The 12,830-nt window shown below is 52.2% G+C and overlaps 1 protein-coding gene across 1 annotated transcript in view; it reads right to left on the minus strand.

The window, feature by feature from the left end:
• Positions 1 to 422: 422 nt before the first annotated feature.
• The window catches only part of LOC130130572 (serrate RNA effector molecule homolog), a 50,457-nt gene continuing 38,049 nt past the window's right edge, over positions 423 to 12,830 (minus strand). The window contains exons 19-22 of the mRNA XM_056300289.1: positions 12,607 to 12,757; positions 9,772 to 9,873; positions 1,125 to 1,233; positions 423 to 913 (exon numbers count right to left, since the gene is read on the minus strand). Coding sequence (XP_056156264.1) covers positions 838 to 913; positions 1,125 to 1,233; positions 9,772 to 9,873; positions 12,607 to 12,757 — 438 coding nt within the window. The 3' untranslated portion in view covers positions 423 to 837. The remainder of the gene's footprint in view (positions 914 to 1,124; positions 1,234 to 9,771; positions 9,874 to 12,606; positions 12,758 to 12,830) is intronic.

Consider the following 12,830-nt stretch of genomic DNA (forward strand, 5'->3'; position numbering starts at 1 on the left):
CGAAGTGCCATCCAACAAAGACCTCAACGGTGGAACTGGTAGAAGACAACGGCAGTGAAGGTGGATGAAGGCTGCAACAGAGGGTGGTCCCCAATCGTCTTGGTTCTCCATGTCACTGGAATCTGGCACCCCCTGCCAACCACCGTGTGGTGCTGCAGGAGCATCAGCCTCTCCACATAAAAAGCTGTCACGTGCTGGCGTCCTCCCATGATGCAGCTCCAGGAGCCAGCGCTACACCCACCCGAAGACCCAGAGGGACCCCGAGGGACCCAGAGGGAGGACGGTCATACGTGACCCCGAGTGACTGCTGCTGCTGCTGATCTGTCTCCAGACAAAGTTCGACTGGAATCTATAAACAGCATCAGTGCTCAGGAGAATAAGACCAGCCTTCCAAACGTGGACAGAAAAGCAGCTGGTCGCTGTGCAGTGGAAAACCTTTTATTGTGTACCAGAAGTTTACAACACAACAGCACCTACCAGCTCATCTGCCGAGTGTGTGCTTATCATGTGTGTGTGTGTGTTTATGATGTGTGTGTGCGAATCGCGGTGATCGGTTTGTGGTACAGCTCCTTATTGGACCTTGGAACATAGCCCATCTTCATCACCAAAATAATCACCCATCATTGTCATCATCAGTGGCTGATGTAACTCTGGTACTGATGGCAGACACTGATCACACACACGCACACACACACACACACACACACACACGCACACACGCGCAGAGCTGGCAGTGTGGAGCCTAACCTACAACAGGAAGCATGTGAGGGGAAGCTGACAGGCGGGGCAGGAGAGACAGATCTAAAAAATGAGTAAAAAACGTGTTGTGGTTTAGCTCTAAAAGAAGTCCAGGTCGTCTGGAGCGTCCAGGTCTCGGTATTCAATGATGGACCTTGGGTCTCCTCGCACGCCCCTGAGGGAAGGAGAGAGAAAGTAAAAACACAGACAGTAGATTTGTTAATACATACACACTCAGATGATCTCTCTCTCTCTCTCTCTCTCTCTCTCTCTCTCTCTCTCTCTCTCTCTCTCTCTCTCTCTCTCTCTCTCTCTCTCTCTCTCTCTCGCACACTCACACACACACACACACACACACACACACACACACACTTGTGTAGACAGACCTGTTGTTTCGTTGTTTACCAGGGTAAACTCCAGCCACATGACCTCTGAAGTTGTCATAGTTACCACGTCCTGCACCAAACTGGTTCGGAGGGTAAGGTGGACCGCCCCCTGCAAAAGACACACACACACACACACACACACACACACACACACACACACACACACACACACACACACACACACACACACACACACACACACTCTTTGAGTCACCCCTCTCCATCAGATGCCAACAGTAGTGACAAGCACGCACCCTTCCTGCCTTCCGACGTGTGACCTGTGCTGCGCTGTGTGTGCTGTGTATTCCTGCTGACCACTGCAGGTGAGGCTGCCAGGGGGCGCTGCTGCCAGGGGGCGCCGCTGCCAGGGGGCGCCGCTGCCAGGGGGTGCCGCTGCCGGGGGGCACCGCTGTGGTCGGGGTTTGGGCTGCAGGGCGAGCTGCACGTTGCAGTTTTACGTTAAAAGAAGTCTGTGGTTTCTGACTGTTTATCAGCCGCCTGTTCAAAACATCATCACTACCACGCAGCTACGAGTCTGGCACCCCAGACCTCCACTTAGTTCCCATGCAGGTCTAGCTACACACTAGTCTGACACCCCAAACCTCCACTTAGTTCCCATGCAGGTCTAGCTACACACTAGTCTGGCACCCCAGACCTCCACTTAGTTCCCATGCAGGTCTAGCTACACACTAGTCTGACACCCCAAACCTCCACTTAGTTCCCATGCAGGTCTAGCTACACACTAGTCTGACACCCCAGACCTCCACTTAGTTCCCATGCAGGTCTAGCTACACACTAGTCTGGCACCCCAGACCTCCACTTAGTTCCCATGCAGGTCTAGCTACACACTAGTCTGACACCCCAAACCTCCACTTAGTTCCCATGCAGGTCTAGCTACACACTAGTCTGGCACCCCAGACCTCCACTTAGTTCCCATGCAGATCTAGCTACACACTAGTCTGACACCCCAGACCTCCACTTAGTTCCCATGCAGGTCTAGCTGCACACTAGTCTGACACCCCAGACCTCCACTTAGTTCCCATGCAGGTCTAGCTACACACTAGTCTGGCACCCCAGACCTCCACTTAGTTCCCATGCAGGTCTAGCTACACACTAGTCTGGCACCCCAGACCTCCACTTAGTTCCCATGCAGGTCTAGCTACACAATAGTCTGACACCCCAGACCTCCACTTAGTTCCCATGCAGGTCTAGCTACACACTAGTCTGGCACCCCAGACCTCCACTTAGTTCCCATGCAGGTCTAGCTACACACTAGTCTGGCACCCCAGACCTCCACTTAGTTCCCATGCAGGTCTAGCTACACACTAGTCTGACACCCCAGACCTCCACTTAGTTCCCATGCAGGTCTAGCTACACAATAGTCTGGCACCCCAGACCTCCACTTAGTTCCCATGCAGGTCTAGCTACACACTAGTCTGGCACCCCAGACCTCCACTTAGTTCCCATGCAGATCTAGCTACACACTAGTCTGACACCCCAGACCTCCACTTAGTTCCCATGCAGGTCTAGCTGCACACTAGTCTGACACCCCAGACCTCCACTTAGTTCCCATGCAGGTCTAGCTACACACTAGTCTGGCACCCCAGACCTCCACTTAGTTCCCATGCAGGTCTAGCTACACACTAGTCTGGCACCCCAGACCTCCACTTAGTTCCCATGCAGGTCTAGCTACACAATAGTCTGACACCCCAGACCTCCACTTAGTTCCCATGCAGGTCTAGCTACACACTAGTCTGGCACCCCAGACCTCCACTTAGTTCCCATGCAGGTCTAGCTACACACTAGTCTGGCACCCCAGACCTCCACTTAGTTCCCATGCAGGTCTAGCTACACACTAGTCTGACACCCCAGACCTCCACTTAGTTCCCATGCAGGTCTAGCTACACAATAGTCTGGCACCCCAGACCTCCACTTAGTTCCCATGCAGGTCTAGCTACACACTAGTCTGGCACCCCAGACCTCCACTTAGTTCCCATGCAGGTCTAGCTACACACTAGTCTGACACCCCAGACCTCCACTTAGTTCCCATGCAGGTCTAGCTACACAATAGTCTGACACCCCAGACCTCCACTTAGTTCCCATGCAGGTCTAGCTACACAATAGTCTGACACCCCAGACCTCCACTTAGTTCCCATGCAGGTCTAGCTACACAATAGTCTGACACCCCAGACCTCCACTTAGTTCCCATGCAGGTCTAGCTACACACTAGTCTGGCACCCCAGACCTCCACTTAGTTCCCATGCAGGTCTAGCTACACACTAGTCTGGCACCCCAGACCTCCACTTAGTTCCCATGCAGGTCTAGCTACACAATAGTCTGACACCCCAGACCTCCACTTAGTTCCCATGCAGGTCTAGCTACACACTAGTCTGGCACCCCAGACCTCCACTTAGTTCCCATGCAGGTCTAGCTACACACTAGTCTGGCACCCCAGACCTCCACTTAGTTCCCATGCAGGTCTAGCTACACAATAGTCTGACACCCCAGACCTCCACTTAGTTCCCATGCAGGTCTAGCTACACACTAGTCTGGCACCCCAGACCTCCACTTAGCTCCCATGCAGGTCTAGCTACACACTAGTCTGGCACCCCAGACCTCCACTTAGTTCCCATGCAGGTCTAGCTACACACTAGTCTGGCACCCCAGACCTCCACTTAGTTCCCATGCAGGTCTAGCTACACACTAGTCTGGCACCCCAGACCTCCACTTAGTTCCCATGCAGGTCTAGCTACACACTAGTCTGGCACCCCAGACCTCCACTTAGCTCCCATGCAGGTCTAGCTACACACTAGTCTGGCACCCCAGACCTCCACTTAGTTCCCATGCAGGTCTAGCTACACACTAGTCTGGCACCCCAGACCTCCACTTAGTTCCCATGCAGATCTAGCTACACACTAGTCTGACACCCCAGACCTCCACTTAGCTCCCATGCAGGTCTAGCTACACACTAGTCTGGCACCCCAGACCTCCACTTAGTTCCCATGCAGGTCTAGCTACACACTAGTCTGACACCCCAGACCTCCACTTAGTTCCCATGCAGGTCTAGCTACACACTAGTCTGACACCCCAGACCTCCACTTAGTTCCCATGCAGGTCTAGCTACACACTAGTCTGACACCCCAGACCTCCACTTAGTTCCCATGCAGGTCTAGCCGCACACTAGTCTGACACCCCAGACCTCCACTTAGTTCCCATGCAGGTCTAGCTGCACACTAGTCTGACACCCCAGACCTCCACTTAGCTCCCATGCAGGTCTAGCTACACACTAGTCTGACACCCCAGACCTCCACTTAGTTCCCATGCAGGTCTAGCTACACACTAGTCTGACACCCCAGACCTCCACTTAGTTCCCATGCAGGTCTAGCTACACAATAGTCTGACACCCCAGACCTCCACTTAGTTCCCATGCAGGTCTAGCTACACACTAGTCTGGCACCCCAGACCTCCACTTAGTTCCCATGCAGGTCTAGCTACACACTAGTCTGGCACCCCAGACCTCCACTTAGTTCCCATGCAGGTCTAGCTACACAATAGTCTGACACCCCAGACCTCCACTTAGTTCCCATGCAGGTCTAGCTACACACTAGTCTGGCACCCCAGACCTCCACTTAGCTCCCATGCAGGTCTAGCTACACACTAGTCTGGCACCCCAGACCTCCACTTAGTTCCCATGCAGGTCTAGCTACACACTAGTCTGGCACCCCAGACCTCCACTTAGTTCCCATGCAGGTCTAGCTACACAATAGTCTGACACCCCAGACCTCCACTTAGTTCCCATGCAGGTCTAGCTACACACTAGTCTGGCACCCCAGACCTCCACTTAGCTCCCATGCAGGTCTAGCTACACACTAGTCTGGCACCCCAGACCTCCACTTAGTTCCCATGCAGGTCTAGCTACACACTAGTCTGGCACCCCAGACCTCCACTTAGTTCCCATGCAGATCTAGCTACACACTAGTCTGACACCCCAGACCTCCACTTAGCTCCCATGCAGGTCTAGCTACACACTAGTCTGGCACCCCAGACCTCCACTTAGTTCCCATGCAGGTCTAGCTACACACTAGTCTGACACCCCAGACCTCCACTTAGTTCCCATGCAGGTCTAGCTACACACTAGTCTGACACCCCAGACCTCCACTTAGTTCCCATGCAGGTCTAGCTACACACTAGTCTGACACCCCAGACCTCCACTTAGTTCCCATGCAGGTCTAGCCGCACACTAGTCTGACACCCCAGACCTCCACTTAGTTCCCATGCAGGTCTAGCTGCACACTAGTCTGACACCCCAGACCTCCACTTAGCTCCCATGCAGGTCTAGCTACACACTAGTCTGACACCCCAGACCTCCACTTAGTTCCCATGCAGGTCTAGCTACACACTAGTCTGACACCCCAGACCTCCACTTAGTTCCCATGCAGGTCTAGCTACACACTAGTCTGGCACCCCAGACCTCCACTTAGTTCCCATGCAGGTCTAGCTACACACTAGTCTGGCACCCCAGACCTCCACTTAGTTCCCATGCAGGTCTAGCTACACACTAGTCTGACACCCCAGACCTCCACTTAGTTCCCATGCAGGTCTAGCTGCACACTAGTCTGACACCCCAGACCTCCACTTAGTTCCCATGCAGGTCTAGCTACACACTAGTCTGGCACCCCAGACCTCCACTTAGTTCCCATGCAGGTCTAGCTACACACTAGTCTGACACCCCAGACCTCCACTTAGTTCCCATGCAGGTCTAGCTACACACTAGTCTGGCACCCCAGACCTCCACTTAGTTCCCATGCAGGTCTAGCTACACACTAGTCTGACACCCCAGACCTCCACTTAGTTCCCATGCAGGTCTAGCTACACACTAGTCTGGCACCCCAGACCTCCACTTAGTTCCCATGCAGGTCTAGCTGCACACTAGTCTGACACCCCAGACCTCCACTTAGTTCCCATGCAGGTCTAGCTGCACACTAGTCTGACACCCCAGACCTCCACTTAGTTCCCATGCAGGTCTAGCCACACACTAGTCTGACACCCCAGACCTCCACTTAGTTCCCATGCAGGTCTAGCTACACACTAGTCTGGCACCCCAGACCTCCACTTAGTTCCCATGCAGGTCTAGCTGCACACTAGTCTGACACCCCAGACCTCCACTTAGTTCCCATGCAGGTCTAGCTGCACACTAGTCTGACACCCCAGACCTCCACTTAGTTCCCATGCAGGTCTAGCCACACACTAGTCTGACACCCCAGACCTCCACTTAGTTCCCATGCAGGTCTAGCCACACACTAGTCTGACACCCCAGACCTCCACTTAGCTCCCATGCAGGTCTAGCTACACACTAGTCTGACACCCCAGACCTCCACTTAGTTCCCATGCAGGTCTAGCTACACACTAGTCTGACACCCCAGACCTCCACTTAGTTCCCATGCAGGTCTAGCTACACACTAGTCTGACACCCCAGACCTCCACTTAGTTCCCATGCAGGTCTAGCTACCAAAACTATTAACCCAGTCTGTATCATTTTAGGCAAATGAGATCTTCATGATCAGGAAGTGCTGCTGGGGTGTTTCTTCACTCGGTGGTTTTCTGTCATGCTGAAAACTCTTTCACAAACTGGTCATGCTCACTAGCAACAACACTCAAACTGACAGTATCACTCTAGAAAAGCCACACAAGTGTTCGACAGACAGCCTTCTTCTTTTCACCACGGCAACGTTCTAGAGAAACACAACCTGCTCAACTTTGAGAATCTTAAACATCCAACTGTGCCTGCCCTGTATACAAGTCACCACATGGTCTCGGCCCCACTGCCACTAAATTAACACGTTAAAATAAGAACAAGCAGTGCTACAATAACCACAAGGGCCTCCACTAGAGGGGGCTGTGAGGTACCCTTCAGACGCACCACTTTCAGTCAAACAGTGCTATCAGTTAAGGGCACTAAGATTCTGGAATAACACAATGCCCCACATCCCCCCCCCCTTTTAAAAAACGGCTCAAATTACACAGTGTGTGATCACTTGTAATGGGTGCGAGCTCAGTCCAGCTTGTCCTGCTGACTTTATCAGTCACTTGTGTGTTACGTGTCTCATGGTATTGTGTGTATTGTATTGTGGTGTTTGGTATTGTGGGATGTATAATGTTGTATTGTATGTATTGTTGTGTATTTTAGTGTTATTGCATTGTGTTGTGGTGTACCACATCTGTTTTTATTTCTTGCTTTGACCTGCCTAGGGACAACAGATGTAACTTAGCAGTGGTGCTACAGTCCAGCATGTTGACATGTGTATCTGTGATTACAATGTTCATTAATATGCACTGTCCCTTCTCAAACAAATAAATAAACAAACAAGTAAATAAATAAAATTAGTATGTTGCAATAATAAAAGCAAAGTCCAGCTACACAACAAAATTGGAACAACAATTCTCTTCCAGTAACTCCAAATCAATATGGAAAAACCTCAAGGACATGACAGATTACAACAAACGCCCCTGCTCCCCTCCGGATAATGACCATAACCTCCCAGATAAATGAAATTAGTTTTATGCAAGGTTAGAAAAACCTATTCCACCAGCCATCCCCCCTACTCCCACTTTAACGCCACCCTTCTGCCTCCAGGAGGATGAGGTGAGAGCTACATTCAAGAAGCTGAACATTAGGAAAGCAGCAGGGCTCCCACTTTAACGCCACCCTTCTGCCTCCAGGAGGATGAGGTGAGAGCTACATTCAAGAAGCTGAACATTAGGAAAGCAGCAGGGCCAGACGGCATCAGTCCTGCTTTGTTGAGCCACTGTGCAGCACAATTGGCTCCAATACTTTCCACCATATTTAACACCCCTCTAAGCCAATGTACAGTCCCACGGTGGTTCAAACTCTACCATCATTCCTGTGCCAAAGTCCTCAAAGATCACCTGCCTCCATGACTTCAGACCAATTGCCCTGACATGTGGCCATGAAAGCATTTGAGCACATCATTCTGTCACACTTGAAATCTTGCACCTCCCCAGTGATGGACCCATATCAATTTGCCCATCAAGCCAACCGGTCTGTTGAGGATGCAGTTAGCATAGCCCTGCACCATGCCCTGCACCACCTGGAATCACCAAACACCTACGCACACATCCTGTTTATAGACTTTAGTCACGCCTTCAACTCCATCAACCCACTCAAACTCTTTACCATTCTCTTGGATATGAACTTTGACCCAGCCATACACCACCGGATTCGGAAGGAAACCCATGCAGACATGGGGAGAACATGCAAACTCCACACAGAGGATGACCCGGGATGACCCCCAAGGTTGGACTTACCCCGGGGCTCGAACCCAGGACCTTCTTGCTGTGAGACGACCGCACTAACCATTGTGCCACCGTGCCGCCCTATATCTGAACCACTTTATCAAGAAAATAAGATCATGGGGCCGGCCCGGTGAGTCGCCTGGTAGAGCGTGTACCACATAAGGCTGAGTCCTTATCATAGAGGCCTGGGTTCGAATCCGGCCCGGGCCTTTTGCTGCAGGTCATCCCCTCTCTCCCCCCTGCCTTTCTGGTCTCTCTCTCTATTACAAGTACAATTTACTAGGGGTGGGACGAGTCACAATCTCACAGTTGGCTACGTCTCGTGATCTGGACTCAGTACGATACAGTGGACGCCTCGGTGAGCAAGAGACAAAACACCACAGCAGTTCTCTAGTGTTCATTTATCTGAAGAGTCAGGCCCAACAGTTGGGCATTATCAAGGCCCGTGTTCAAACATAACACAAGTGCAAAAGTTCTAACAACATTTTGTGCCATCTTGTCTTGTTGTGTAACACGGTTGCTCTACTTTAAAACTCGCTAGTCCGTTGGCTAACGGGTCGGACCCTTTAGTCGCCCGGGTTGCATCCCGGTTGCGGCAGATATTTTGACAGAATATAGTTTAAAAACAGGCGGTCATTTTGACCGCCCCTGGTCTTTTTAGGTAGGAGGGAGATCCCGGCTGTTCTAGTGTTAACAACACACGATCTCGTGAAATGGGGAGGGTCTCGAACTGTGGAGACCGTATCGAACAATTCGGAGTTCGATCCAGTATCGTCCCACCCCTACAATTTACAATTTCATGTAGCAGAGGCTTTATCCAGAGCGACGCACATCTGAGAGTTAACACAACACAAGCAAGGATTGAGTCAGGAGGCGACAACGCAGGTTAGGGTCAAGTCCGATACACACAGGTGACAACAGGCAGTGCACAAAGGCAAAGAGCTGGGTCTTTAGCTTCTTCTTAAAGACGGAGAGGGACTCAGCTGACTGAATGGAGTTTGGTAACTCGGTCCACCAACGGGGAACTATAGAAGACAAGAGTCTGGGTACTGACTTAGGGCCCCGTTGTGGCGGAAGTGCCAGAGCGTAGAGAGCAGGACTGAGTGTAGACCTGCATGAGGGAGTCCAGGTAGGCGGCAGCTGTTTTAGTTGCTGTTTTGTAAGCGAGCATTCTCTCTCTACTCTTGCTATCAAAAAAAAAAAAGAAAAGAAGAAGAACTAGGACCATAACTCTACGTGTGTGTGTGTGTGTGTGTGTGTGTGTGTGTGTGTGTGTGTGTGTGTGTCTGTGTGTGTGTATGCACGTGTGCACACGCGCGCACACACGCAATACCTGGGAAGCCAGGCATGGGGGGTCTAACTCCTGGGGGATATCCCAGAAGGCTTTGCTGCTGGGGTGACTGACCAGGGTATCCCTGCATACCAGGGGGAGGTCCTGAGAGCGAGACAGAGAGGAGGACAGAGAGAAGGACAGAGAAAGAGACAGAGAGAAGGACAGGGAGAGAGGAACAGAGAGGGACGGAGAAAGAGACAGAGAGAAGGACAGAGAGAGGGGCAGAGAGAGAAGGACAGAGAGAAGGACAGGGAGAGGGACAGGGAGAGAAGGACAGAGAGAAGGACAGGGAGAGGGACAGGGAGAGAAGGACAGAGAGAAGGACAGGGAGAGGGACAGGGAGAGAGGAACAAAGAGGGACAGAGAAAGAGACAGAGAGAAGGACAGGGAGAGGGGCAGAGAGAGAGGAACAGAGAGAAGAACAGAGACAGAAGAACAGAGAGAGAGGGGCAGAGAGAGGGGCAGAGAGAAGGACAGAGACAGAAGAACAGAGAGAGAGGGGCAGAGAGAGGGGCAGAGAGAGAAGAACAGAGAGAGAGGGACAGAGAGAAGGACAGAGACAGAAGAACAGAGAGAGAGGGACAGAGAGAGGGGCAGAGAGAGAAGAACAGAGAGAGAGGGACAGAGAGAAGGACAGAGAGAGAGGGACAGAGAGAGGGGCAGAGAGAGAAGAACAGAGAGAGAGGGACAGAGAGAGGGACAGAGAGAGGGGCAGAGAGAGGGACAGAGAGAGGGACAGAGAGAGGGACAGAGAGAGGGACAGAGAGAGGGACAGAGAGAAGGACAGAGACAGAAGAACAGAGAGAGAGGGACAGAGAGAGGGGCAGAGAGAGAAGATCAGAGAGAGAGGGACAGAGAGAGGGACAGAGAGAAGGACAGAGAGAGAGACAGAGACAGAAGAACAGAGAGAGAGGGACAGAGAGAGGGGCAGAGAGAGAAGAACAGAGAGAGAGGGACAGAGAGAAGAACAGAGAGAGAGGGACAGAGAGAAGGACAGAGACAGAAGAACAGAGAGAGAGGGACAGAGAGAGGGGCAGAGAGAGAAGAACAGAGAGAGAAGAACAGAGAGAGAGGGACAGAGAGAAGAACAGAGAGAGAGGGACAGAGAGAGGGGCAGAGAGAGAAGAACAGAGAGAGAGGGACAGAGAGAGGGACAGAGAGAGGGGCAGAGAGAGAGACAGAGACACAGAGAAAATTAAATCACAATATTAGCACCCACGCTGGCTCATAGTCGTGTGCTAAAGTTTCAATGGGCGTATACTGGAGTGTGTGTACAGGAGTGTGTGTACAGGTGTGTGTGTACAGGTGTGCGTGGACAGGAGTGTGTGTACAGGAGTGTGTGGACAGGTGTGCGTGGACAGGAGTGCGTGGACAGGAGTGTGTGGACAGGTGTGTGTGTACAGGTGTGCGTGGACAGGAGTGCGTGGACAGGAGTGTGTGTACAGGAGTGTGTGTACAGGTGTGCGTGGACAGAAGTGTGTGGACAGGAGTGTGTGTACAGGTGTGCGTGGACAGGAGTGTGTAAACAGGAGTGTGTGGACAGGAGGGCGTGGACAGGAGTGTGTGGACAGGAGGGCGTGGACAGGAGTGTGTGGACAGGAGGGCGTGTACAGGTGTGCGTGGACAGGAGTGTGTAAACAGGAGTGTGTGGACAGGAGGGCGTGGACAGGAGTGTGTGGACAGGAGGGCGTGGACAGGAGTGTGTGGACAGGAGTGTGTGTACAGGAGTGTGTGGACAGGAGTGTGTGGACAGGAGTGTGTGGACAGGAGTGTGTGTACAGGAGTGTGTGGACAGGAGTGCGTGTACAGGAGTGTGTATACAGGAGTGTGTGTACAGGAGTGCATTTACAAGAGTGTGTGTACAGGAGTGTGTACAGGAGTGTGTGTACAGGAGTGTGTGTGGACAGGAGTGTGTGGACAGGAGTGTGTGGACAGGAGTGTGTGTACAGGAGTGTGTATACAGGAGTGTGTGTACAGGAGTGCATTTACAAGAGTGTGTGTACAGGAGTGTGTACAGGAGTGTGTGTACAGGAGTGTGTGTGGACAGGAGTGTGTGGACAGGAGTGTGTGGACAGGAGTGCGTGTACAGGAGTGTGTATACAGGAGTGTGTGTACAGGAGTGTGTGTGGACAGGAGTGTGTGGACAGGAGTGTGTGGACAGGAGTGCGTGTACAGGAGTGTGTATACAGGAGTGTGTGTACAGGAGTGTATACAGGAGTGCGTGTACAGGAGTGTGTGTACAGGAGTGTGTGTACAGGAGTGTGTACAGGAGTGTGTGGACAGGAGTGTGTGGACAGGAGTGTGTGGACAGGAGTGTGTGTACAGGAGTGTGTGTACAGGAGTGCGTGTACAGGAGTGTGTGGACAGGAGTGTGTGGACAGGAGTGTGTACAGGAGTGTGTGGACAGGAGTGTGTGGACAGGAGTGTGTGTACAGGAGTGTGTGTACAGGAGTGCGTGTACAGGAGTGTGTGGACAGGAGTGTGTGGACAGGAGTGCATTTACAAGAGTGTGTGGACAGGAGTGTGTATACAGGAGTGTGTGGACAGGTGTGGGTAGACAGGTGTGTGTGAACAGGTGTGGGTAGACAGGTGTGTGTGAACAGGAGTGCGTGGACAGGTGTGTGTGAACAGGAGTGCGTGGACAGGTGTGGGTGGACAGGAAGGTGTGGACAGGTGTGGGTGGACAGGTGTGGGTAGACAGGTGTGTGTGAACAGGAGTGCGTGGACAGGTGTGGGTGGACAGGAAGGTGTGGACAGGTGTGGGTGGACAGGAGTGTGTGGACAGGTGTGGGTGGACAGGAAGGTGTGGACAGGTGTGCGTGTGTTTGCCTGTACCCTGCGTGGGTGGTGGGAGGGGCTTGCTCTCAGGGAGGGCAGGTCTCTTGGTGTCTAACAGGAAGTTATTGAAGAATTCTACTTCCTTCCTCACAGCGGTCACTTTCTCAGCATGTTTGTTCAGGATATGTTTCCTTACAAACTCTGGAGCCTGAAAACAAACAAAACGGTTACCACAGCAACAGACCAGCTGGCAAACCTTACACTGAAAACCACAGCCTGGG

The sequence above is a fragment of the Lampris incognitus genome, chromosome 20, assembly GCF_029633865.1.
Source record: "Lampris incognitus isolate fLamInc1 chromosome 20, fLamInc1.hap2, whole genome shotgun sequence".
NCBI lineage: Eukaryota > Metazoa > Chordata > Actinopteri > Lampriformes > Lampridae > Lampris > Lampris incognitus.